Source organism: Sarcophilus harrisii, chromosome 4, assembly GCF_902635505.1.
Source record: "Sarcophilus harrisii chromosome 4, mSarHar1.11, whole genome shotgun sequence".
In the NCBI taxonomy this organism is placed as follows: domain Eukaryota; kingdom Metazoa; phylum Chordata; class Mammalia; order Dasyuromorphia; family Dasyuridae; genus Sarcophilus; species Sarcophilus harrisii.
Genome location: NC_045429.1, coordinates 362,877,194 through 362,904,940, shown reverse-complemented (window position 1 = coordinate 362,904,940; position 27,747 = coordinate 362,877,194). Strand labels below are relative to the sequence as shown.

The 27,747-nt window shown below is 46.7% G+C and overlaps 1 protein-coding gene across 2 annotated transcripts; it reads left to right on the top strand.

The window, feature by feature from the left end:
- Nucleotides 1–27,713, top strand: IGSF9 (immunoglobulin superfamily member 9). Of its 2 annotated transcripts, none has more exons than XM_003767864.4 (21): nucleotides 1–457; nucleotides 4,908–5,190; nucleotides 5,476–5,664; nucleotides 13,482–13,634; nucleotides 14,789–14,943; nucleotides 15,198–15,315; nucleotides 18,141–18,282; nucleotides 18,802–18,947; nucleotides 19,155–19,297; nucleotides 19,453–19,593; nucleotides 21,307–21,423; nucleotides 21,658–21,808; nucleotides 22,018–22,141; nucleotides 22,727–22,902; nucleotides 23,466–23,716; nucleotides 24,475–24,559; nucleotides 24,671–24,841; nucleotides 25,295–25,337; nucleotides 25,936–26,781; nucleotides 27,023–27,150; nucleotides 27,517–27,713. In XM_003767864.4, the coding sequence occupies exons 2-21, from the start codon at nucleotides 5,133–5,135 to the stop codon at nucleotides 27,690–27,692; spliced, it is 3,513 nt and encodes a 1,170-aa protein (XP_003767912.1). In that variant the 5' UTR covers nucleotides 1–457; nucleotides 4,908–5,132; the 3' UTR covers nucleotides 27,693–27,713. The 2 variants fall into 2 exon arrangements, with proteins under 2 accessions (XP_003767912.1, XP_031822701.1); XM_031966841.1 differs by lacking the exon at nucleotides 1–457 and adding an exon at nucleotides 516–988.
- Nucleotides 27,714–27,747: the final 34 nt, after the last annotated feature.

Here is a 27,747-nt window from a genome sequence, read left to right as displayed (position 1 = left end):
CCCTAGGGTTCAAATTTCAGTCACGACTCCAGCCCCAGTCCCGCGACTCTTGCCCCAGGGAGCAAAGGGCAGCTGCTTAAGGCTAAAGGACCAAGTGAGAAGGGGACTGGCTAAAGAACTGCTTCCTTCTGTCACCACCAAGGACAAGGACATTGTCTGAGCCGACCCCCCCCCCCCCCCCCCCCAGTCCGGGCTGTCGAAATCGCCACAAGGGGGCACCAAGGGTTCACGGGCCACGCTGCAAACCCCTGGAGAAACTACAACTCCCAGACACGGGCTGGGACCCCGGCGGCCCCAGCCCTCCTCTCGCTGACTCCCATTGGCAGCAGGCTGAGGGGGGGTTGGCGGTCTCCAGGGTAACTGGAGGAGCTGTGGAGGAGCTCCGAGCCCCTGAGCCCGGGAGGCGGGACCGCCCCCTATTGTGTGACCGGGAGAGCGGGCGAGCGGAGCGCAGCAGGTGAGGGAGGAGGATCTCTGGGGGAGCAGAACAAGTGGGGAGTGGGCTGGGGGGTTATTCTGGGGAGATCCAGGGAAGGGGGGAACGCGGGTCGTGGGGCGGAGCGGGTGCTGGAGGGAGCAGAAGAGAGAAGTTTTGGGGGAGAAAACAAAGACCAGAGTTTTGGGGGGAGAGCTGGAAGGGTGCTGAAAATAGAAGAATAGGAGAGTTCTTGGGGAGATAACAGGGAAAGAGAAGAGTTCTAGGGATCAGACCGGGAGAAGAGGGAAAGTCTGGGGGAGAAGAACTAGAGAAGAGGTGGGGGGCAACAGAAGAGGGAAGTTCTGGAAGAGAGGAGGATTTCAGGGGCTGGAAACAAGACGTTCTACGGGGAAGAACAGAAAAAGGGGAAATTCTAGGAGAGAACGGGAAAAGCCGGGAGTACTTGGGGTGTACCCCCAAGACGAGCTCTAGGAAGAGAGAGCAGAAGAAGAGATCGCAGCAAAAGGAGGGGAGGGGATTCAGGGGGACAAACACAGAAGAAGAGTTCAGGTAGTGGATACAGAAAAAGGAAGTTGGGGGAAATCAGGAAAAGAAGGAAATTCTGCGGGGAGAGAACAGAAGAAGGAGTTCAGGAGGAGATAACAGGAAAAGAAAAGATCTGGAAGTGGAGAGAGAGCAGAAAAAGAAAATCTGGGGAAGAGAAGAGGGAGTTAGTTCTAGGAGGAAAGAATAGTTCCGAGGGAGAAACCGAAGAGGGGGAGTACGCTAGAAGAGAACAGTAGTAGTTTTGGGGAGAAATCAGAAAAGAAGGAATTCTCTAGGACAGAGCAGTAGTCGCTTTGGGGAAAAGAGCAGAAGAGAGGGAGTTCTAGGAGCAGAGAAAAGGAGATGGAGGGGAATTCTGGTAGATAAAAAGATAAGAGGAGTTGTGGGAGACAAAAGACAGGAGAGGTGTGGATCCTAGGGAGAGAGAACAGAAAAGGGGGAGTTTCTTGGAGGAGAGACCACTAAATGTGGAATTCTGAGAGAAAACAAGAGGAAAAGAGTTCTAGAGGAAAAGAAAAGATGAAGTTCTGGTGGGGCCAGACCACAGGATAAGAATAGTTCTGGGGCAGAAAACAAGAAAAGAAAGGAATTCTATGGGAGAGAACAGAAAAAGAGAGTTGTAGGAGTAGGAAACAGAAGAAAGGGAAAGAAAGAAGTTCTGGTGGGTAGGGAGAGGCCAGAGCAGAATTCAATTGGATATGTTGGGAAAGAGAGGAAAAAATTGGAGGGATTTCAGATCCTGAAGGTTTGAAGAGAGGGGAGGATGAGATTCCACGCACCTCACTACTGTTTGCTCTGGGACCAATAGTGTCTGATATCTGGGCAATTCCCATATTGAATACCAAAAAATTACTTTGAAATGAAGTGAATTATAGTGGTTCCTAGCAATACTAGAAACCTTGAGCTGGGGTAAGCTTTGTCCAGTGAAATAAGAAGAGCATAGAGAAGAGAGATCCTGGAAGGTTTTAAGAGGATATTTGAGGAAACTGTGCATACCCTTTGATCCAGCAGTGTTACTACTGGGATTATATCCCAAAGAGATTATAAAGAAGGGAAAGAGACCTGTATGTGCACGAATGTTTGTGGCAGCCCTTTTTGTAGTGGCTAGAAACTGGAAACTGAATGGATGTCCATCAGTTGGAGAATGGCTGAATAAATTGTGGTATATGAAAATTATGGAATATTACTGTTCTGTAAGAAATGACCAACAGGATGATTTCAGAAAGGCCTGGAGAGACTTACACGAACTGATGCTAAGTGAAATGAGCAGGACCAGGAGATCATTATATACTTCAACAACAATACTAGATGATGACCAGTCCTGATGGATCAGGCCATCCTCAGCAACGAGATCAACCAAATCATTTCTAATGGAGCAGTAATGAATTGAACTAGCTATACCCAGAAAAGAACTCTGGGAGATGACTAAAACCATTACATTGAATTCCTCAGTCCCTATATTTATGCACACCTGCATCTTTGATTTCCTTCACAAGCTAATTGTACAATAATTCAGAGTCTGATTCTTTTTGTACAGCAAAATAATGTTTTGGTCATGTATACTTATTGTGTATCTAAGTTATATTTTAATATATTTAACATCTACTGGTCATCCTGCCATTTAGGGAGGGGTGGGGGTAAGAGGTGAAAAATTGGAACAAGAGGTTTGGCAATTGTTAATGCTGTAAAGTTACCCATGTATATATCCTGTAAATTAAAGACTATTAAATAAAAAAAAAATATATATATATATATAACCACCTAAAAAAAAAAAAAAAAAAAAAAAAAGAGGATATTTGAGGGAGCGAAGGAGATAAAATGGGAAGTTGGGGAATGGAATCTGGCAGAAGGAGGGTTAGGTAGTCTTGGAGTCAAGAAAAGAGGAAAAAAAGGATCTAACTTGCTCAGCTACCCACCTAGACCTGGAGGGAGCCTCCATCTGCTTGTCCCTCAGCTTGTGGGAGGATGGGGAAAGTTATGTCTATTTACTCCCTGGGGAATGTGATTCATCTTTGAAACATGAATATTTTGGGGAGGCTTCTGAAAAAAGCAGAGAATTCCCAGCTTGGGGTGCATCATGAAGCAGAATGTCAAAAAGTTACTCTTAATGAGTAGCAATATGACTATAAGAGAAGGCAAGAAAGCCTCAGGGCTCAATACAGTCTAATGTGATTTTTAAACTGAGATTTCCTTGCAATAGATAGATGGCAGTCTTAAAATTTTTTTTCGATTATACACATATATTTTTTCTTTCTTGTCATTTCCCTTCTCCTGAACTGGAGTGGGTGAGGATAGATAGATTTGTAATAAATATACTTACTATACAGTAAGAAAAACAAATTCCCATATTAACCATGTCTGAAAATGTGTGTATCATTCTGCATTGTGCCAGGAGACAACTGGTGTATTCCATGATTTGCTCTGTACTAGACTGGTCGTTTTGTTGATCAGACTTTGTTGATAAGTCTGTCAAAGTTGTTTGTCTTTTTTGTATAAATTGGCCTCCTGATTGTGTTCAGTTCATCTATGTCTTCCTAGAGTTCCCTGAAATCATCTCTTTGATCATTTCTTAAGACATGCTAGTATTCCATTACATTTGTACATCATAAATTTGTTCAGCCATTCCCCAGTGTGCATTCCTTTAGTTTCCAATTTTGTGTATATATAGGTGAATAGATGAATGACGGGAGGTGGGGGAAAAAGGAGACAGAGATAGAGACAGAAACAGAGACAGAGAAACAGGCAGAGGCAGAAACACAGAGAGAAAATTGTAGTAGTAGAAAGAAAATTAGAACTGTGAGATTGAATATCCTGTGACACTGTCATGTGTCAAAGCACCAGCAAGTAACTTAACTCTTCTGCTTCAGTTTCTTCTCTGTTAGCAATGATTCTTCCCTATTCCCATTCAACAAAATCTCATTGATTCTATCTTCTATAATATTGCTCATATCTATTTCTTTCTTTCTTTTTCTTTTTCTTTTCTTTTTTTTTTTTTAACAGATTCTTACCATGTCACATATGGACTATCTTAATAGTCCATTTTTAAAAACTGGCACTAGTTTTCAGTCCCTCTTCTCTCCCTCATACAAGTACCAAAATAATCTTCCTAAAACATAGACTTGACTCTTATTCTCTGGACAAAACCTTTTGAGTTTATGCTTATTTTTTTCTTGGTTAAAAGCCTGACAAAATTCTCCACAATCTGACTTTATTTTCTAGCCTTATCTCACATTCATTCCCTCCTTCCCTCCTACTTTTTGTGTTTCTTATTGGATGTCCTATTTCTCACTTCTTGTGAGAATTATAATCCATGCCTGCAATTGTCCTTTCATTTCTACTTTTCAGAATTCTTCGCTTTTTTTTTTTTGAAATCTTTTGTGATCTGCCCAAAAGTGCTTCCTTCCTCCTCCATTTTCCCAGAGCATTTTATTTGTATTTATCTTTTACTCCCTTTCCCTTATAAGATGTTAGGGTATATATTATATACTTAGTTTCCTGTCTGTTGCAGCTTCACCCCAATAGAATGTATGCTTCTTGAAGGCAAGAGACTTTTTAATCATTTTTTAAAATTTTAATATCCCTAGTGCCTAGCCCACTCTAGGTATTTACTATAGGTTTATTGAATTAATCACATAATAACTTTCACAATGCTGTTATGAAGGTCAAATAAGTTTATGAATAAAGATTATTGGAAAACGATGGGGAAGAGGTGGATCATTCAGTATGGTCTTAGGAATTCAGAATTTTTTGTTTGAACTAGAGTCTTTTTTTTTCTATTCCTCAGGGCCTCCACTTTGTACTGCCTTGTATACTGCCTATCATTGCTCTTATATATTCTTCTTTCAAGTCTGGTAGATTCTCCCTTGACATATTCTGACTGACTAGCTTTTCTTTATCCCTTTGAATTTTTTTCTTCTTTCAGATACTGGTTCCTCAGAGGGTATCCTCATCCAGATTTACCTGGGCTGAGGCCCTGAGTCTCCCAAAGATCAAATCTGGCTGGAGTCACATCTCCCTGGTGGCTACACGGAGGAATTGAGGAGTTTGCTGCAAAGCAGAGAAGAGCACCTTTCAGCCAGGGCCCATCCCTCGGCCCCTCCATCAGGGCTCCTTGGGGACAGGAGGGGCCGGGTGGGACAGCTGTGCTATGATTTGGTGCCTCTGTCTGGCCACCCTCAGCCTGATCACCAGTCAGGGGGCTGACGGTGAGGTCCTCCTGGGGCTCATGAAGTCCAGAACTATACATACACACACACACACACACACACATACACACACACAGCAAAAACTCAGCTTGGGAAGAAAGAGAGCTCCTAGTCCCAGAGTGGGTCCTGAAGGGCTGTGGGGTCTTGGGATACCTGGGTCAGGAGATGGCCAGAATAAATGTTTCTTGAATTAAATTAAAGCCTTAACCCTAAGTCACTTGTATAACCTTGACACAAATTCTCCTTGCTGTGCTCCCATTGCCTCTCTTCCCTCACTCCCTACAGGCCTTGTGAAACCTGAGGCAGTGACAGTGGTGGGCCGTACTGGGGAGAGTGCCTTGCTAAGCTGTGACCTCCTGCCCCCCACGGGGAGGCCCCCCCTGCATGTCATCGAGTGGTTGCGCTTTGGCTTCCTGCTTCCCATTTTCATCCAGTTTGGGCTGTACTCCCCCCGTGTTGATCCTCACTACGTGGGTAAGAACTATTCCGTAGCAGGGGCAGCTGTGACATACAGATAGGGGCTGGGATTTCCTCAATTCTTAGTCATGCTCTCTAATCCTCATCCCTTTGCTCTGACCCTCAGTTCCAGTATCTAACCTTTGATCCCTTACTCTCTTGCCTAATTTTATCAAATCGATAATAGCTCTATCTTTGGTGATTCTGCTTACTTCTTGACCCTCTCCTTCATACTTCTGAACTAATCCCATCCTGAAATCTTATCAAACTGTATTCCATCCTCTCAGATTTATCACAAACCCAATTATTCTGCTTTCCTGACTCCATCCTCTAACTCCTCAATCCTTAGCAAATATACAGAACTAATCAAGGACTCCAACTTGTGTCTCCCTGTGGGAAGTTTCTCAAGAGTAGGATGCAGAAGGAAAGATGCTTTTAGAACTGGAATGGGCCATAAGAGGTCAGGTCGTTCAAGTCCCTCATTTTAGATGTCAGGGCTTCAGGAGGCCTTAGTTCATTCTATCACAATATTAGCATGCAGCTTGATGATGGAGAAGGGGGTACACCTAGGGTGGTGAGAAAGGTCTCCAGAATCTGAGATATCCAATGTTTAAACAAGAGATGAGGCTCAGGTAAAGGATGTATTTCTTTCCTTTTTATGTCCCTGGAGCCTGGGATATTGAACATCAAAGCTGTCTCTGTTCTTTTTCTAGGCCCTTTACTCTACCCCTCTGTCCCTGGATGGTTCTGTTTCCTTTTGATCCCCTTGTTGGAGATATTAATTCTGGCTAGCTGGGGCTTGAACCCAAGGGTTCTCTGAATTTAGGAGGGGGCAGAGGAAGGAATAATACAAAGGAAGAAAAGACTATGCTCTTTTTCCTGACTTAGCCCCTAGGAACTCTTCATCAGCAGATAGGAAAGAGATACCTGTTGTCTATTAACCTTTCAAGTATGCTATCATTGAAGATATCCCTTTCCACTCATCCCCAGAGCCAGAATCTTGGGATGGTAGTGATGAAAGCTGGAGCAGGATTACATAGAGATGGTGTGGGCTAAGATGGGTGTCATGCATGATAGAGTGGGAATCAAGAAAGAGTTGTTCCAGCAACTAGTGGATAGGATGGATAGGAATAGATTTTAGACTGTCATGATGGTAGACAAGTTGGGAGAATCCTAAAACTCTGAATAAGATATCTCTCTACCTCTTCATTACCCAAGTCCTTCTATGCTGAACTTCCCAAGGAGAAACCCAGAAGGGGCCACTGAGGGGAGAGAAGTGGAATCCTGAGAACCAACCCCTTTCTCTAATTTGAATCCTAGAGGGAGCAGTGGGATTGGTTGAGGCTTGTGAAGGAGGTGCCAGTGGGAGAGGAGGAGACTGGCAGGTATCTTGGGGAGAGATACTCTGTGATTTGCTTCTGATTTTTTTTCAAACTAAGACAGTTGTTGGCTACTGGCCCAGTTGGGGGAAGGGGTATGGTTAACTTCATAGGACCTCTCTCTCTCTGTGTGTATGCAAATGATGCTCCAATTAGGGACACTAGAATAAAAACAGCTCCAGTGCCTCATGTTGTTAGAATCTGTGAGAGGAGATACAAGCGCTGAGAGTGAGGGGGGCCTCCCTAGATGTTTAAGAAGGACCTGCCTGGGCAACCTCTCTTATTAGAAAGGTGGGGCTGCCTGCCTGCCTGAGGATATAGTGGGGGGCAGGGAGGACAGGATAAGGGAGAAGAGACTTTCCCCAACGATTCCCTAAGGGAACTCTGAAACTCGTAAACTTTCTAGTCTCCCAGCCCCCACCCTACATCATCCCCCCTCTTTTAGATGTCAGTCTCTGCCAAACAGATAATTTTCTTCTTGTGGGAAGTGGAGGGATAAACAGAGATATACTGCCAAGCAAACACCCACTGTCTCCCCTCTTTTTTTTTTCTTCTTCTCTATTGCTCTGGTTTCTTACTCAACCTACTACCTGGCATTGTGCCTTTATTAGCCTCATTTTCTCTGTTACTCCTTATTGTAATTGGCAGCTCCTCAGGGTGATGTTTCTGGGGAAAGGGCATGGGGAATAAGGGGAGCTTTCCCTAATTTGGGGCTTCCACTTATTAGAAGCAAGGAGTTGCTGGATATAATGCTGTGTGAGAAAGTCAGATAGATAAGAGATTCCTGTTGCCCATTAAATGCAGCTACAATTGCATTAGAGTTGAAAGCATTCCTGTCCACCATCCCCACACACCCCCTTACTTAAGTGCCCCCCTACTCTCTGCCCACCCCTCAACCCCTTTATTCTCCATTCCCATTCCCTGTCTCCCACCCATCCCTGCTCCATGCTTCTCTCCCTCCCCCCATTCCCTACCCCCAGGGCCTCTCCTGCCTTTGTGTGGGGACTCCCAACCACAGAGTTGCCAAGCAACAGGACGTGGAAGTTGTTTAGGACAATGATGTTTTGTCATAAACCCTCTGGCTAGTGTAGGGCAGATAGGCACAAATTCGTGGTGGTGTCCGTAGGGGGTGGGACAAGATGGACCTGAGATTTAGAGCCTATCTTTGGGGAAAATCCATTTTGGACTTGGTGGGGGTGAGTGGGAGGGGAGTTAGTGCTATACTGAAGAAGAATGATGGAGAGTCTGGTGTCAAAAGGGGAAGAGTCAGAATGAGAGGGAGAAGAGATCTGGAGAAAACTGATACTGTATAACTGGGCCTAGATGCCCAGTTTCCATAAAGTCAACTCTTTGGAGTTTCCTGGCCTGGGAAAGAAGTACTGGCAGCTAAGGAGAGTTAGGAAGAGAGGGACTTTTAGTATTGGAGTGGGATAAGTTAGCAAGACTCTGCCTTATCTCCCATCCTAAAGCATCCTAAATTCAGACTTGGACTTTTTAATTGGAAGATACATTAACTCAATCGAATGCTTGGCAGTAATGGATGTTTTGGGGGGGTATAGAAAGGGGAGACAAAAAATGTGCAAGATAGACGGCATATCCTTGAAGACTTTACAGAATTCCAAGCAAAAAATAATCTGAGCTTACTCTGTACTTCAGTACTTGAAAGGATCCTGATTTCACTGGTCTAGATCTGACCATTGGTGCAGGGTACAGGCATTGATCCAAACCATTCATTCTCTGCCCCCTCTGTCCTCCTTTCAGAAGCATGTAGGACAACATGTAATCCAGCATTAGATGATGTGATTTTTCTGAGTAGGAGAAGATAGGAAGAAAGGAAAAAGGAACTTATCCTCATCCTCACCATAAATGAGGTTTCCTGGAATAAAGCCCAGAACCAGTTTCTTTTCTTTAGTTCTAAAATAATTTATTAATCCCATCCTCCAAGTGGCAGGTGCTAGGCTAATCACTGGGACAATATACAAGACAAGAAGGAAATAGTCTTTTAAGGAGCTGGCATTTTATTGGTAGGAAATAATGTGACCAAATAAGTAAATACAAGTTTTAAAAAATTTTGTACCAAACTTATGATTTCATTGGTTTAGGGAACTCCCACTAAGAAAACTCCATCTACTAACACAGAAAAATAAGCACCTGTTTTGAAATGTAAAATCTTAGGGAGTTAACTTGGGTTCTTGAGTTGTTAAATGATTTGCTCAGGGTCACATAGTCAGTATGAATCAGAAACAGAAATTGCACTAATTTTCCTGGTTCTAAGGCTAGCTCCCTCTCCACTATTTCAGGGTATATCTCTCTAAGTATAAAATATGTACAGAGTAATTACAAAGTATTGGGACAGGTAAGGAAGCAAAATATCTAAAAAGGTGAATCAGGGAGGGTCTCCAGTAAGGAGGGAGGGCTTGAGGTGAGCCTTTATAAGCTTTCATTTAGTTATTTTTATCTTATTGAAACAGGATAGAACAGAGATCCACAACATTCCCAGCAAACCAGATTAAGATATAATTGGGAAATTTTTAGCAAAATAAATAAAAATATGACACAACATGAATAATGCTAGTATATGGTTTTCCAACTCAGTATGCAGTCCATAGGGATCCTTATATATGTTTTAGTCACTCCAGTTTCTCTGCCGGAATGGGCAGAGAACTGGCCTAAACACCAAGAAGATCAAAGTCCTGCCTCTGATCACTCTTGGCTGTGTCATCTCGAGGGACTCATTAAACTTCTCAGTGCTCTTGACAACTCTTAACACCTGCTTATCTGAAGTGGTAGAGGGAGTTTCCTCACCGGAAATTCATTCTGATGATATCACAGATCCAGTCCCTACCCTACTAATAGTTGCTTTCAGTTTTCCAGTTGTGTCCTCTTCTTTTGTGATCCTATTTGATGTTTTTTTGGCAAAGACACTGAAGAGGTTTGCCATTTCCTTCTCCAGCTCATTTTACAGATGAGGAAACTGAGGCAAACAGGGTGAACTGACTTGCCTGGGATCATACAACTTTAAGTGTCTGAGGCTGGTTTTGAACTTATGAAGATGAATCTTCCCAACTCCAGACCTGGCACTGTATCCATCACACTAATTAATATCGCCAGACTCAAAATACTCAAAACTGCAAGGCTGTTGAAATATCCCAGGCTAAGGAAGCAGCTATGCATTCTTTCTGTCCTGGGTAACTTAAGATGTCAAATTTATTCTATCCCACCCAGAATGCCCTACCTTTTCCCCCTGTACTTCTTCATGTTCTCTTCTTTAAAATCCCCAGAATTTACCTCTTCCAGGAAGCCTTTTCTGGTTTCCTTTTATCTCTCTCTACATTATTTGTTCTTCATAACCCCTACATTTACCTACACAATTTGCACTAGATTCTCCTGTATTCCTTCCTCTATTTCTGTGGTTTTATCTTTCCCATCATTCTCTAAGGTCAAGGTTGTCCCCAATTCTCACAACTAGCACAGAGCTCTTCCTGCCTGGAGGTGCCACCCCAAACCAGGAAAGACAGCCTTGCCAACAGTCTTATCATCTGTATCAAAGAGCAGAGGACACTGGAGACCTCTGCCCCCTGGAGTAAGCTATAGCAGCTGGTATCATCTGTTCTGCTGTGTCAGGACAGTCAGATGTTCCACCTCACTAAGTTTTCAGGTTAACTGAGAGTTACCATAGGAGAGATCCCATGGGAGTTAAAAAAAAAAAAAGTCTATTAAAACATGCCCCACATCGAGACATTAGAAAACACAATTTGATCTTTGATGAATCAAAAAGCACATCTGTGTCCTTGGATCGCCATCATGACATGTTTCCATTCTTAAAACCTATTGAAGCAGGGTGGTTATTTGAGTTTCTTGGCCGTTTTGATTTTGTATCAGCTGAAATTCATTGCATATCTTTGTCTCTGCTGAGGTGTCCGTAAGCCTATGTCCAGGGTACTCAGTAACCAGAGATGTAAGGATATGGTTAAATATTTACTTGCCTGGTCAAAGCTTATCACCTGGGAGGGGAATTAGATAGAAAACCCTTTAAACAGGTCCACCCATTCTGTAATGTCACACTTCTGCAACTGAGGGCCCATCTGAGATTGATTTATGCAAAGGGACATAGCCCACCTGAATAAATACTTATTAATATGTGCCTTAATCTCAAATATCTTTAATATGGGTAGTTCCTCCTTACAGTGGAACTGTCCTAGATTTGAGGCAACAAGGGTTGTGACCAAAGTATGATTTTGTTCATTGGGAATTAGAGAATTTTGGGTATTACAGGAAGTAAAAAGTTGGAATTGAGTTTTATGTATGTGTGTGTATTAGGAGTGTACTTATGGGTTGTGGGTCTATCTTAAGCCATGTGCATATCTGTAACAGTCTAGGCATATCCCCTATGCCTATTAACAAGCATTTATTAAATACCAATGTATACTTAATAAGGGCAGCTAGATGGGTCAGTCAGAGGATAGGAGCACTGGACCAAGAGTCAATAAAATCTGATTTAAGATTCAGCCTCACATACTTCCTAGCTCGGATCACTTAATTTGTGCCTAGGGGACAGCTTGGTAGCTCAGTGGCCTCAAATGCTTACTGTGTGACTTTGGTAAATCACATAATTTCTGTTAGCCATCCACTGGAAAAAGAAATGGCAAACCACTTAATATTTTTCTCAATAAAACCCCATGGACAGTATGGTCCATAGAGTCACAAAGAGTCAAGCATTATTAAGTGACTGAACAACAACAACATGGTTTTTAATAGTACAGCATTGTACTTAGGTATCCCAAATACCCCAAGCACTGTGCTGGGTTTGAGTATTCAAAGAAAAAAGGGAAATTTAGGTCCCTACCTTCAGGGAGCTTACATTTTATTACTGTGTCTTATACTTTAAGTAAGGAGACTATTATTTTTCCCATTGTATCCCTATTGCCTGAATAGCATCTAAACTGGGTGTTTAAGGCTTATTGAATTGAAACAAAGAAAGCAAGAAATCTATAACTGGAACCCAGGACCAGTGTCAGCCAGGACCTAACCATGTCTGAAAATGGGTGAATGAATGTCTGGGGACAGAGCTATTTGGAGGGTTTTTAAGAGGGAAAGGAGGGAAAATGAGTCTAGGACTCTCCACTACAATTCCTATAAATCCCAATGTCTTGACTCCGGGTATGGATGTAGGGGTTATGTGTGCATATGTGCAAAGATTAATGCTTGAGCTATATGTGGGTATGCATGTTTGAATCTCTATGACAGGGGTATGGTGATGAAACCCTTGAGCCCATGACCTAAGAGGATCCATTGAAAGAATTGGTCACATTTAGCCTGTGGAAGAGAAGATAGACTGGTGGGGTCAACGCTCAGAATAGGAGGCAGGGGAATGATAGCTGTCTCCAGGTATTTCAAGGCTGTCATGGACAAGACAGTAGACATTTTGACTTAGTCTTATAGAAAAAACCCAGCAACAATGGCTGGAAATTGCAAAGGCAGGTTTATATGTCACAACAACCACAAACTCAACCCTTCTTTAACAGCGCTGTCCAGAAGTGGAGGAGGGGTGTGTGTGTGTGTGTGTGTGTGTGTGTGTGTGTGTGTATACACTAAGGGGTTCCCCTTTTCTTGGAAGTCTTTAAGCAATTGTCAAATGATCGCTTGTGGATTATATTAGTGTTAGTTTATAGATTAGACTACATGACCGATGAGGTCCCTTCCAACTTTACCATTCGGTGATTCAATGATTCTTCAAATCAGTCCAGGGTCTGATCATCTAGAGGGAGAGGAGCTCTCTGAGGTAACAAAGCATCTGATTTTGCTGCCAGCCGTTTGCCTGGTTGACCTGGGTTCTAGCCACCCTAAGGCGCTTAGGCCTCTGATAATAGCTCTGGGAGATTAGGGGCTTTGGCTGGAGATACTTGGTCCCTAGCCAGGACAAGCAGCTCTATTAGAGTTACAGGGGCCCTGGTTCCCATGGTGGGTGGCTATGGGGGAGGAGGAATGACAAGGAATGGTAACAGCTCTAGGATCTCCCAAACAGTTTTGGCCTCACCTCACACTCCTGAAGAAGGATTTTATTGATGAATATCTTTTGGGAATATGGGATGAGGAGGATAATTCCTGCAAAAAGTGAAAGAAACTGAGAGCTAGAGTCTCTTTTCATCTGCCTTCTTAAACTTGGGCTGCCTATATTGGAATAGGAAGAAATGTTTCCTTTTGTTTGGGAGGGTCCTAACTGTAGAAACAGGAGCAAATGGGAGATGGGAGAAGAGGAAAGAGAAAGGGGGAAGGAAGAGATACTGGAAATAATGATGCTGGACAAAGGCACCAGCTTTTTCAGACCCCTTTCCCAGCTATGGTAGTATGCTCTGCAAAAATTCCCAACATCCCAGGAGGCAAGGGGTTGCCCTGGGTGTCCAAAAGGAGTTTTTCAGATGATACAATGCTTTATTTCAGTGTTTCTTCTTCTAGGGCGTGTGCGGCTACAGGAAGGGGCATCCTTACTAATTGAAAAGCTTCAGACGGAGGACCAGGGTTGGTATGAATGTCGTGTGCTCTTCTTGGATCAGCCCAACCCGGAAGATGACTTTGCCAATGGCTCCTGGGTTCACCTCACAGTTAATTGTAAGGGACTGGGGAACAAAGTGGTTAGAGGGAGGAGGAAAGTGTAGGGTTGAAGGAAATGTGGTGGCGGGGGAGCTGGAAGGTGGGAACTGCTCAAAGGGAATAATGAAAAGAGGTTCATCTTTCTATTTAAAGCACAATTCCATTCTATCCGTTCCATGTGCTACTTTCTCTCTTTTCTTCCCTTCTCCTCCATCTTTTCTCTAGTACTCTTTACTCTGCCCTCCTCCTGTGATTCCCTTGAGTATTATTCATCCATGGATGATCTTAACCCTCTTGCAAAGTGACTTGGTACACATTGTCTCCTTGAATCCTCAAAACAGAGCAGGGAGAGCATTTTTCTCTTCCTTTCACAGAAGAGATAAGGACAGATTATATGACTTGCCCAGGCTCACCCGGCTATTTTGGAGGAAAAACTAAAGTTCTGATCTGTGCTTTTCAGTTATTCCATTCTGCCTTCCTTCCCCTTTCTTTCTTTGCCCAGAAGGTCCCAACTCACCCCTTGGCAATTTCAGTCAGGTCTGATATGGATGGGGGAGGGTGTGGGTACATGCAGCCTGACAGTCCCACTAATCCCGGCCTGGCTCTCCAGGACAGCTCCGCCCATCAATCATGGCCCTGGGCCATGGCTGCCTGGGCTGCCGGGGAGGAGCAGCTTGTGGGTTGGGTCACTATAATGAGAGTCTCAGGGTTATAATGGAGAGAGGACCGGACACCTGGGACCAAATCTTGCCGGGGATGCCTGCTAGGCGTGTGGCTCTGGGCAACCAACTTAATCTTTATTAGCCTGAGTTTTCTCATTTGTAAAACGAGAGCCTTGGACTCAGTGACCTGTAAGTCCCTCCCGGTTTTAAATCTCTGCTACGGCTCTTCCTGTGGATCCAATTTAATTAACCTCAGGGACAAGTCTACTTTGTGCTCGAGATGATGCTTTTTTTTCACTGCCTCTGTGTGTGCGTGTCCTTCCGCTGGTTGGGGCAGAGTTGACCCTGGGACCCTGATACTTCCTGGGCGGGGGGCAGGGCCAGGCTTCCTATGGGGCACGGTTGGCAGTGATTCTGCTGACCCATCCGAAATGGAAGCCCTCTTCTTCCTCCCATTGGGCAGATGACTGGGCGGGGCTCTGTGCGCTCTCACGGCCTCTTTGTCCACAGCCCCTCCCAGATTCCTGGAGACCCCCCCGCCAGTGTTGGAGGTTCGGGAGTGGGTGCCGGTGACCCTGCACTGTGCGGCCAGTGGCAGCCCCCAGCCTCAGGTGGCCTGGAAGCGGGATGGGCGGGACCTGGGCCAGGGCCAGGGCCAGGTGCAGGTAGGAAGCGGGGAGGATGACAAGGGAAGGAACGTGGGCAGGGGTGTCGGGACCGGGCGGAGCGGTGGGCCGGGAGGGCGAGTGACTGGCGGGAGGCAGTCGGAGCTTTCCCTGGCCCTGAGTGCCACGGCCCCAGGGTCTCCCTGTTCTTGGGATTCTGCTGCCCTCTGCTGGCCATCTCTGGGAGCACAGATTGTGCACGTGGGACTGAAAGGGGAGATCAAAGTTCTGCTCCTTCCTCTTTTCTCCACCAGGTGCAGAATGGGACCCTCCGGATTGAGAGAGTGGAGCAGTCCAGCGCTGGGATCTACACGTGCCATGCCTTCAGCCCCGAGGGCAGCGCCACGCATGCTACCCACCTGCTGGTGCACGGTGAGCAGGAGGGCTGAGGTGCCGAGGGCAGAAGGGAAAGCGAGCCGGTGGGAGCTTGGAAGGGGAGGAGTGAGCACTGGAAACCCATCTACTCCCCTCAAGGAGGCAAAGGCTGGGGGGGGCGGGAGGGGCTGAATATGAGCCCCCTGATCCCGAACTCCTAGAACATTAGCCCCTGTCATTCCCCTCCTATATGGCGGCTCCTCTCCTGCTGCCATCCGCAGCCCTGCCACCTCCTCCCGCTGCCTGTATCACCAGCCTGTATCTTTCCCTTTCACAGCCAGAATAAATCTCTCCGCCCCTTGCCTGCATTCCCTCTCTCCTCGGAGCTGCTTTTGACCTACTCCTTGAAACTGCTCTCACAAAGATGACCTTTAAACTGTTCCATCTAATGGCCTTTCCCCTCAGTTCTCATTCATTCTCCATGACTTCTTGCTATATTTTTGTATTACTCAATACACTTTGTATCCTTTTAATACTAATGGCCATCCTCTTTTCCTTCATAATCTCTCCTCTCTTTGCTCCCATGATGTTGTGCTTCCCTGATACTCCCCTGTGACTGCATCTTTGTACATGTCTCTCCTTTTGTAAACTCACAGATTTTCATTGGTTCTTAACCTGGGGTTCATGATCATGTTTTATAGGGATTCTGGTAGCAATATTTCAGCATAATTAGCTTTCTTTGTACCAGTTTATACATTTAACAACACTATTGTGAAAAGGAGTTACTGCCAAAGTACAGACTGCCAAAGGACTCCAGGACTCATAAAAGCTTAAGAACCCCAGGTTACAGTATTATCTCCATGCAGGTGCATCTCTACCCCACATCTCTATTTCTACATACATATGTATTTCTAGCCCCAACTTCTCTCTTTTCTTGATTCCCTCAGTTGTTAATGTTTTCCCCATCCTCAAATTAACTTTTATTTACTTAGCTCTCTACATGCTATATTTTCCCTTATAGACCAACAGTTGTTTGAGATTGGGAATATTTTCTTTTTGCTCTTTGTATTTATTATATCTAGCACAGTGTTTTACAAAGAGTGGGCAAATTCTTTCAATTCATATTGAATATAATGTAAAGAAGAGAGAAATAAGAAGACAGCCAGAATTGCTGTCTTAAAGTCCAAGGCTTGTGAAGAAGGGCCCCTTGGTCTGAGTTATTACCCTACAAACAGCATCTCCTATTACCTTCCTTTACCCTAAAAACAGCATCTTGGTTCTCAGGGCATCAATCGATCTACAAATAATTATTGAGCTTCAGCTAAGGTCCCACTTATGTTCTGTTTTTTGTAGAAGAAACAAAGAAGCAACAGCCCAGGATCATAGAGTTAAGAGCTGGATAAGACCTGTGAGATGATCTGATCTCACCTTTTCATTTCTTAGAGGAAAGTCACTCAGCTAGTAACAAAGGCAGCTTCTCTGCCTCCAGATCCAAGTCCTTAAGTAATTTGAAGTCCAGTGGAGAGTACTAGTACACATAAAGCCATTTAAGAACCAAGTGTCAGTGGGAAAGCATTGGCTATCAGTGCATTAGGATTTCTCAGGAGGAAGGATGACATCATGGAAGTGGTGGGACATTATCTGGGAATTGGAGGATGGATTGGATCTAGATAGGTGGAGAAGAGGAGGAGAGGAATTCCAAGTAGGTGAGGGAAGGCTGGAATGAATGAATGAGCATTTTGTGTTCAGGGAGATAATGGAAAGACCAGATTGAGGTGTGGAATAGTGTTGTGTGTTACAGAAAGGAATAAGCTTGGCTTCATAGGCCAGATGATTACTTTTCAGCATTGTTTTGAAAAGGAGAATTTATTATAAACACCTACTTATGTTCCAGATATGTTGCTAAGCACTTTACAAATATCTCATTTGATTCTTGAAACAAAGGCTGCAAGGTAGGTGCGGGCAGGTACTATTATTCCCATTTTGCAATTAAAAAAAAAAAATTGATCCTGAGAGGTTCTATGACTTCCTCGTGATCATGTAGCTAGTAGCTATAAAACAAGAGGATTGGACTAGAGATACATAGCCTTTAAGGTTTCTTCTAGATCAAAGCCTAAGAATCTAGCACACCTAGTACAGTGCCTAGAACATAGGTACTTAGTGAATATTGGTTGAATTGAATTTTATAGTCTCTAAAGTTTCTTCCACCTTTAGTTTCTATGATCTTAAGGAAGGTGAGAGCCATGATACATTATCCATAGGAGTAACCTGATGAAGAGAGTATAAGGATATGTATGAAGTTTGAGGGTGAGGGAAAGGCTGTAGCCTGACCACTTAGAAGGCTTCTGAGATAGTCTTGGAGTAAGATGTTGATAACAAGGGAAGTAGGAATAGAATGTAGAAAAAGGATCTGAAAGGCATTTTGAAGGAAGAAAAAAGAAGACTTAGAATGGCCATCTGGAGGAAGAGATAAGAGTCAAAGGTGATCCTAAACTTTGGATAGGAGAAACCCTAGATTATAGGCCTGAGTTCCTAGATGGCTTGGTGGGAACCTTTCATTGATCAACCTGAGGATGCTGGGTTCTGTGCTTATGTGCTGGTGGAGCAATGCCATCCATCCGTCTTTCTGGCTTCTCCCTGATAAAAATGGAAAAGTTAGGAAGGGGAGCTGGTTTTGCAGAGAAAATTGTGATTGTGTGTAATATTCCAAGTGGAGATACTCTCTTTCTAGTACTCTACTATATCCATAACAAACAATTATCTAAGAGAGATGATCAAGGCAATGGAGGTAGAGATGGGGAAGGGAGCAAGCCAAGAATTCTCTCTGCTGTGGAGCAGAAATAAGGATGGTAGAGTCCCCTTTGATGTGCTTCCCTCCACAGGACCTCCAGTCATCGTGGTGCCCCCTGAGAATAGCACAGTTAATGCCTCCCAGGATGCCTCCTTGGCCTGCCAGGCTCAAGCACATCCTGCCAACCTCACCTACACCTGGTTCCATGGGAGCACCAATGTCTTCCACATCAGGTGGGACCCAGGGAGGACTCAGGGAACTTCTGTCCATAGTTCTGTCTGTCCAGAAGAGAAGCAGGGAGCGTTAGGGTGGGGAAAGGGATGAATGGAGAGGAGCTGCCCTTTCTGGGTGGGACAAGGGCCTTGGTCACCTCTCTAAGAAAATTTTCCCAAACAAGCAAGGGGGGAAAGGGGAAGAAAAATACAATCAGGCCTCCCTGAGCGACAATGCTCTTTTCCTTTTTTCCAATGGGTCCACACTTCAGAGCCGGTAGAAAAGCAGTCCCTCTCTTTTTGTTGCTGCCAGTCCCCAGATTTACCATCTTCTTCCCACCCTCTTACTTCCTTTACTAGATATAGGTGTCCCTTTTATCTCCTTTGTTACCAGAGATAAAGAATGGGGATTTTTTCCCCTGCCACCAGTCCCTGCCTAGCTTCCAAGGTATAGGTAGGAAGAAACTCACATAAGTCCAGCTGCAAGTGTTTGTTCCCCTAGAATTCCTTTATACATTCTCCATGCGTATTGCATTACAGTCGCCTGCAGCCCCGAGTTCGAATCCTGGTGGATGGAAGTCTCTGGCTGCAGGCTACCCAGCCTGATGACGCTGGACGCTACACCTGTGTGCCAAGCAACGGCCTTCGCCACCCCCCTTCAGCATCTGCCTACCTCACCGTGCTGTGTAAGACCCTCTCCTGGCTCAGAGAACCTTGTGGCTCTAGCCTGTCGGTCCGAAGCTTTTTTCTCAGCACTACCAGCCCGTTATCACCTGCCTCACATCTCCAGACTCCTCTCCCTACCCTTTCTCTCCTATGACCCTAGTCGTAGGTGCCATAGGATACTCTGGCCCCCGTGTCTTTCTCATCTCTGTTCTGCTTGTTCCCTTCAGACCCTGCTCAGGTGACAGCAATGCCCCCAGAGACGCCCTTGCCTGTGGGCATGCAGGGAGTGATACGGTGTCCCACCCGTGCCAACCCCCCTCTCCTGTTTGTCAACTGGACCAAAGATGGCCAGGCCTTGCAGCTGGACAAGGTACTGGCTTGGTGGGGAGGGGAGAAAGGTCACAGCAGAAGCTGGGTGGGACCAGGAGGAGATTTGGAGGGGGCTGGAGGTCTCCTGATCTCTAAAAATGGGGGGGGGGTATAGACCTGATGACTTGTATGTGATCCCTTTGGTGCCATCCTCAGTTCCCAGGCTGGTCCCAGGCTTCAGACGGCTCATTGGTCATTGCCCTGGGGAACGAGGATGCCCTAGGAGAATACACCTGCACTCCTTACAACAGCCATGGCACCACTGGGCCTTCCCCCCCAACCCGCGTGCTGCTCAAGGTAAGGAATGGCCCCTGGCCTCCTCTCCGGAGCTGGCTCCCAGCCTCCTCTTATCCTGAAGCAGCCATGGCAGAAACTCTCCAGACCAGAATTAGTGTTAACTTCCAGGGTCGCTTCAACGCAACCAGGTGAGATAAAGGGGGAGAAAGGACAAGAACAGTGTCTGCTGTGCTAGACACTTAGGGAAGTGCAGCTTAAAAAGAGATCAGCCTCCATGGAGTTTATGATCTAGTAGGAGAATAAAGTCTTCAACACTAAATACACAATGATATCTACATTAGAGAGCAGCAAAATAAAAGACTCTATGAGACTTAAGGCAGAAGACTAGTGCTGGCAGGTTCTAGGGCCTTTCTTGGAGATTGCTTTAATTTACTTCAACAGCCTTTCATTTGAAGAGGCACTTACTGAATGTTTCTATATACCCTTGTATACATGTGTATTTTATATAAAGACAAAAATTAAGCCTCCCCTGCCCAAAAGAGAGATGATAATCTCTTGGCTTTAAATAATGGATAAAAGTTGAACTCTTTGTTCAATTGAACAGTTGAAGTGGAAATAAGGAGGATATTCTGAAACTGGGAACATGATAAGCAAAAGCATGAAAATAAGAAAATACAAAATATGGGGACAGATAATAATTCAGCTTGATCAGAGTATATGGAGGGGGAGAGGTACTGTGGCACCTACTCTGTGCCAGACTGTGCTAAGCTCTTTAAAAATATTTCTTCACTTGATGTAATATTATTCACACTTTCCAGTTGAGGAAACTGAGGCAAAAATAAACAGGTGACTTAGAATTAGTAAGTGTGTGAGGCTAGATTAAAAATCAGATTTTATGACCCAGCACTGTTTGCTTCACCACCAGTTGCCCTAGATTAGAGTAGCATTAGATTGTGGAGAGACTTGAATGCCAGACTCAGGTTAATAAACTTTCCTTTGTATCTAGGGAGTCACTAGAGAATTTTGAGTAGCAGAGTCATGATATGACTTGATTTATAGACAAGGTAAATGAGTCTGGCAAGAGTAGGAAGGATGATGCAAACCGTTCTCTTTGCCCATCTGGATTCTAGAGTAGGAAGCTGGCTCTAAGGTCCCCAAAACAAGAATTGTAGATCTGTTCTCTCCTGATCCTCCTAACCTAATGCAATCATTTCACTCTCTTTGATAGCAGTTCAGTCCTCTCAGTTGACTGTCTATCACCATAGGTCAGTGAGAAGTAACTTACCTTCCCATTTTTCCTGCCATATCAGCTGAAATCAGAGAGTCAGAAAAGTTAGGGAGGCTTGTAGGAGAGGAACAGGAAAATTGAGAGAGCTAAGTGGTAGGAGAGGCCTCCCCACAGGCACATAAGATGGACATATATGTTAAGAATTAGTGGGGTAAGACTATTTTTACCTTCTGATTCCAATTCTTCCTGTGCAACAAGAGAACTGTTTGGTTCTGCCGTATATTGTATCTAGGATATACGTTAACATATTTAACATGTATAGGATTGTTTGCCATCTGGGGGAGGGAATGGAAGGAGGGAGGGGAAAAGTCGGAACAGAAGTGAGTGCAAGGGATAATGTTGTAAAAAATTATCCAGGCATGGGCTCTGTCAATAAAAAGTTATAATTATTTAAAAACAAAAAAGAATTAGTGGGGTAGAAGATGGGATACCACTGGAGTCCTCAGCCTTTCCTTCTACTCTTTAAACCTCACTCTACATTTCAGGCTCCTCCAGCTTTCATTGAACAACCAAAAAAAGAGTACTTCCAAGAAGTGGGGAGGGAATTGCTCATCCCTTGTTCAGCCCATGGGGACCCCACCCCCACCATCACCTGGGCTAAGGTGAGACTCCCAGAACTGGGCCCCACAGTACTCAGCATTCATTTACCTCCTACCCTTTCCTCCCCAGGCATCTAGTGGGAAGAAACTGCCCAGATGCCTCTCCTGAGAAGGAGGCAGGGAATTCCAGCCTCCTTCTCAAACATGGTGTGGAGTAGTATTGGGGAGCATGAGGGGATCGTGGGTAAGGGCTATGGTAGTCTTTGTCACTAGGAGTGACGGATGGTTCTTCCACAGGTGGACCGAAGCCTGCGAGGCGAGGCCCAGGTGGATGGTAATAGCAGCCTGGTCCTGCGACCACTGAGCAAGGAAGCTCATGGGCGTTGGGAGTGCAGTGCCAGCAATACTGTGGCTCGTGTGTCAACCACTACTAATGTCTACGTGTTAGGTCAGTGTCCAGGGGTCAGGGAGATGGGATGGGACAAATGGGGAGTTTGGATGTGGGGGGCTTGGCTCCAGAGCCGTAACGTTTTGAGGTTGAGGAAGGAGCATGGATAGGAGTTGAGACATAGAAGGGCCTTAGGATAGAGGACTTGGACCTCTACCGAGACCCTGCCCTGTCTCCTAACGCTAACCCTACAACATCCCCCTAACAAGGTACTAGTCCCCATGCTGTCATCAATGTGTCTGTGCTGTCCTTACCTGAGGGAGCCAATGTCTCCTGGGAGCCTGGTTTCGATGGTGGCTACCTGCAGAGATTCAGTGTGTGGTATACCCCTCTGTGAGTATTCCTTACTCTGCTTCTTCCTTTTTTTCTTTAACCAGCTCAGTCCTACTGCCCTCCTTGTCCCTTTTGTGCTAGACTCTTACCCAAATCTCTTACCTCTCTTTCAATCGTTCTATGTTGTACACCAGTTCTCAGAATGTGGTCCAGGGACCCCAGTAAGTATCTAAGACTCTTTCAGAGGGTCCACAAGGTCAAAACTATTCTTGCAATAACACTAAGGTGTTTTAGTTCTGATATGGTAACTAGTGGTAGAAGCAACCAATATAAACAAAACTTTGAGAGCAACCTATTAGGATATTGAATGGTTTAGTCACAGTTCTTAGGTCAATGAGATCAGGAACCAGCCCCAGGGACAGGAGGATGTGTGCAGAAAGAGGTGGCCGAGAAGACAGGAAGACACATACACTACTTGTTGTTCTGGTACCTGAGGACTCTTATGATCCTGCCAGGAACATCTCCCGATTTTTCTGCCCCAATCCCAGAAAGTCACGGACAATACTTTCAGGAAGTCAAAGTATCTCACTCCTCTGTGCTCCAAACTCTCCCGTTCATTAGCCTCCTGGCCTTCAATTTTCATAGGGCCAAGCGTCCCGACCGTGCCCACCATGACTGGATATCCTTGCCAGTGCCTGCAGGTGCTGCTCACCTAGTGGTAGCAGGTCTGCAACCCCACACCAGCTACCAATTCAGTGTCCTGGCCCAGAACAAGCTGGGGAGTGGGCCTTTCAGTGAGATCATCCTGTCTTCTCCAGATGGTGAGACTTCTCATCCTAACAGCCCCCCAGAGAAAGCGGAGGGGAAAGGGCAGACCCAGGGATGTGGGAGAGGTTTGGGGGGACTTGGGTTGGGGCAGGAATGAGAAATTGAGAAGGGAGAAAGATGTTTGGGAACTTGGGTATGGAAGGCAGTTGTACAGGGAAAGATTGGAGAACGATATTGTTGCACTTACATGGTTTAAAATAATGTGAAAGTTGGGGTAGCTAGGTGAGGCAGTGGGTAGAGCAGCAATCCTGAAGTCAGGAGGACCCCAGTTCAAATCTGGCCTCAGACACTTAATACTTCCTGGTGTGTGACCCTGAGCAAGTCATTTAACCCCAGTTGCCTCAGCAATAATAATAATAATAATAATAAAGTTACATGTGAGAGGGCTGAAGAAAAATCTAGGAAATAGATTGTTGGTTCAGAAAAGAGATGGATGCTTGGGAAATGTGGAAGGGTTCCCATGTGGTGGAGAGTTGTTCTAGGGGGGAGACTGAGGAACTGAAGGACTGAGAAAGCAGAAAGTTTGGGGAAAGTAAAGCAAGTTCTGTCCTTGCAGGGCTCCCAACTACCCAGGTGGTCCCCATGTCACACCCCACGGAATCCCAACTACCCCTCTCCCCACCCCGAGGACTCCTGGCAGTGAGGACAGCAAGGGGTGTGCTTCTGCACTGGGAGCCTCCTTTGCTGGCTCCTGAAACATTAGCCAGTTATGCTCTGGAAGGGCGGCACGGCTCCCATGGCTGGGAAGTGCTGGACAGGGCCATTGGGGGAGCTGACACTCAACTGCTGGTGCCTGGACTCATCAAGGTAAGGGAGAAAGCCTGGGGAGGTTAGGGAAAGAATGGGGAGGAAGAGGTAGGGAAGAGAAAGGGGAAAGAGAGAAGAAGGAAGTAGAGAAAGAAACATGAGGGAGTGAGATGAAAAGAGAAGAGGAGGAGGAGGAAAAAAAAGGAGAGGGGAAGTAGAGGAGAAGAGAGAGAAAAACAGACATACAACAGAAAGAGATAGAGACAGAGAGAGAAAAACAGACAGACATGCAGATACAGACACACACACACACACACACACACAGAAAGCGCACATGGGTGAGGTCATTTAACTACTTATTCTGCTCCAGGTTCTGCTAAATGCTAGGAATACAAAGATAAACAAGGCAGTCTACTCATAAAGGGAAGCGAAGATGGGGGAAAGAGCTAGAGCAGAGGAGCATGGGAGCCCAGTTGTAGGCAAAGGGTGGAGCAGTCAGAGACAGAGAGAGAGCTGGCTCTGGAGGGGAGTGGGCTCGGCTGGCCCCTGTGGGAAGTCCCCAGTTGGGAGAATGGGTCCAGAGCAGTGGTTTGTCCAGGATGATCAGTGGTGGCTGAGGGTCAGTTTTCTTCTGAGGGGTTTTCCTCCTGTGGATTTTGAAATCACTTTGTAGGTGTTTCCTTCTACTCCCCCTTCCTCCCCATTCACTGTCTCCTTCTCCCCATCACCTTCAGAGACATTCTATTGTGTACCTGCTCTATAGGGGATACTGAGCTGTGCTCTATACCCCCGTCCCCAATGCTCTTGCCCCAATTTAGGATTCCTTCTATGAGTTTCGTCTCGTGGCTTTTGCTGGCAGCTACATCAGTGACCCCAGCAACGTGGCCAACATCTCCACAGCTGGTGAGGACCCTATGCCGGGGTTGGAGGAGCAAAGGGAATGGTGGGCCCTCAGAATCCTTGGGGTCACTCTGTCCGCCCCATGCTGACTCCCCTCTCCACCCCCACACTCAGGCATGGAGGTGTACCCCTCCCGAACACAGCTTCCCGGCCTGCTGCCTCAGCCTGTGCTGGCTGGTGTGGTTGGCGGCGTTTGCTTCCTGAGCGTAGCCATTCTCATCAGCACAATGGCTGCCTGTGCCATGAACAGACGTCGGGCTGCCAGACTCCGAAAACGTCACCGAGGTAGGCCCTATCCTGCCGCTATCCGGGCCCTGCAGCCCACCTAGACCCCAGCTGCTCCGTTGTCCCCCAGCCAGAGAGATGTGCCCTGATCCTCTCACAAAGGCCCTCTTCTTTGCCCCAGACATGTGGCCCCACTCCCTGTCTCCCCCAGCCTCCGAGACCCAGGACAGGTCTATTCTAGCTTGTTTCCTCTAGTACAACTCCCATGCTGCTGCTAGCCCCACCCAGAGCCTCCATTTCCACCATGTCCATCCCTACATGTGAGGAACAAACTGCCTCTACCCTCCCAGGCCTGTGCCAGGCCCCATCCCAGAGCCTGCAGACTCTGGGGCTGGGAGCTCCATGGGGTGGGTAGGAGGAGCATGTCCCAGGGACTGGAGCATGGAGAAAACAAAAAGAGCAGAGTCCTCTCTCCATTGCTGTCATCATCCCCCTGTTCTCACACCCTTCCAGATCTACCACTCATCTTCTCCCCCCCAAGGAAGTCACCTCCCAAGTAAGTTCTTCCATCTCCTAGTCCTCTGACCCTGCGGTGCCCTGGGCAGTGCCTCCTCCCTTTATTCTTCTGCACCTTCTGTGGGGAAGTAGGTGGTGGGGTCTCAGGGTGGATGGGGCTAGACTGGGGCTACATTACTAAGATTACACAGGCAGCCTCGAGGAAGGGAAGCTCTGCCTTTGGCCTTCCCACAGGCCAGGGACATTGTGCCAGTCAGGGCCCAGCCTTACATCCCTCCAAGGCTAGTGTTCTCTTTTCTTTAGACCAGGGGTCCTTAACTTGGAGTCCATGAACCTTAAAAAATATTTTAACAATAATTCCAATAGAATTGGTTTCCTTTGTAATTTGTGTGCTTTGCTTCATTCGTTTAAAAACACTATTCTGAGCCGGGGTCCACAGACTTCACCAGATTGCCACAGAGGTTCGTGGCAGAAATGGTTAAGAACCCCTGTGTAGACACTGCTTCCTGGCTTCATCTTCTTGGCATTTTCTTGTTCCATCCCAAATCTCCCATCTCCTGTCTCTGGCTCATGGGTGGTTAGGATTGTCCTGTGCCCCTCCGTGCTGACGTGGGCTCTGATGCCCCACCCCTCCCCAGTTCTGCTCCAGGCTCGGGCAGCCCTGACAGTGTGGCGAAGCTAAAACTCCAGGAGTCCCCATCTCTCAGCCTTCGACAAAGTCTGCTGTGGGGGGAGACCACCCAGCTCCCCAGTCCTCCTGCCCAGCTCCTGTCTAGTCCACTGCCCCTGGAACCAATCTGCCGAGGCCCTGATGGGCGATTTGTGATGGGACCGGGTGCTGGGTCCCCCCAGGTTTTGCTGTCCCAGATCCAAGACGAGCCCCAAAGCACAGTCCATCGCCAGGCTCACTCATTTGACTGCAGCAGCAGCAGTCCCAGTGGAGTGGCCCGGCCCCTTCACATTGCTGACATCAGTCCTGTGGGCCCACCACCTAGCCCCCTGCCAGCCCCTAGCCCCCTGCTCCAGTATTTGAGTCTCCCGTTCTTCCGGGAGATGAATGTTGATGGGGACTGGCCGATTGAAGAATCCAGTCCGGCTCCACCCCTTGACTACATGGACACCCGGCCAGGCCCTGAGACAACTCTGTCTCGACCTCTGGGCTCCCCGTTAGGCCTCCCTAAGGCAGTTTTGCCCGGGAGTGGGGTCAGCGGGGGGGGCTCTGATTCACCCTGCACTGCCTTGGCAGACTGGACACTTCGGGAGAGGGGCCTTCCTGGGCCTCCCCCTGCTGTGCCCAGAGGCAGCCTCACCAGCCAGAGCAGTGGGAGAGGTAGTGCCTCCTTTTTTCGGCCCCCCTCCCTGGCCCCCTCTCTTGGCGGTAGCTACCTCAGTCCTCCCTCAGGGGACACTAACAGTTGGGCCAGTGGAGGAATTGGTCTGGAGAGGTGGCCTCGGAGGGAACATGTGCTGACCGTCAGTAAGAGGTGAGCATGGTCTCTTCCCTTTCTCCTTGTTCCATCTCTTCCTTTTCTTTATCTTCATCATTCCTCCCCTGGGCTAGTCTCATATCTTCTTTGGTTCCTTTGAAGTAGTGGTTAATCCCTGATTGTGGACATTGCTCTGAGGCTCAGAGGGCTTCCATAGCCATTTCCAGGTCAGGGAGCCATTTACGGTCCTGAGCCTTTCTGCTCCATAACCCACACACAGACAATTTTGTGCCCACAGGAGGAACACTTCAGTGGATGAAAACTATGAATGGGACTCTGAGCTTCCTGGGGACTCGGAACTGCTCGAATCCCTGCAGCTGGGGCAGAGGGGTGGTGGCTCCCGGCTCCAGGCTGAACCAAAACTAGGTGCGTGAGACACCCCCCCCCGCCCCGGGCAGGGGGTCAGGTGCCAGCTTCTTCATCCTTCCCAGCTCAGCTCACCTGGCATTGCTCTACCCCATGATTTCCTTTTCTTAACTCCCCAGCACTGGTTTTGGCTCAGGGCCTGCTCGTTCTTCCCTCCCAGGTTTAGTTTGCAGTTGTACCCTGGTCTCTCTATTCTGGGATTATAGATATCCCCCATCTTCACCTTCACAAAAAAGGTGGCATAGGCTCACTGTCTTCCATGTCCCCCATTTAGCTTGTCCCTTGAAGCTTTTCTGTCTTTTTAATCTGTTGCTTAAAAAAAAGTGCTTCCATTTCTCACTCCCCTATTTTATGCTCCTCTCGAAGGCTCCAAGGAACCAGAGAGTACCTGGGGTGCTGCCCACCCTCTGGGACCAGAAGAACGCTGCGCTGCACTCCGGGAGGAGTTCTTGGCCTTCCGACGTCGCCGTGACGCTACCCGAGCACGGCTACCTCCTCGCCGGGACCCTATTAATCACCCTGAGCAAGCCACATTACTATGAATGCTTGATGGTGGTGGGACGAGAACCTGTGGGAAAGGTTGAACAGGGACACCTG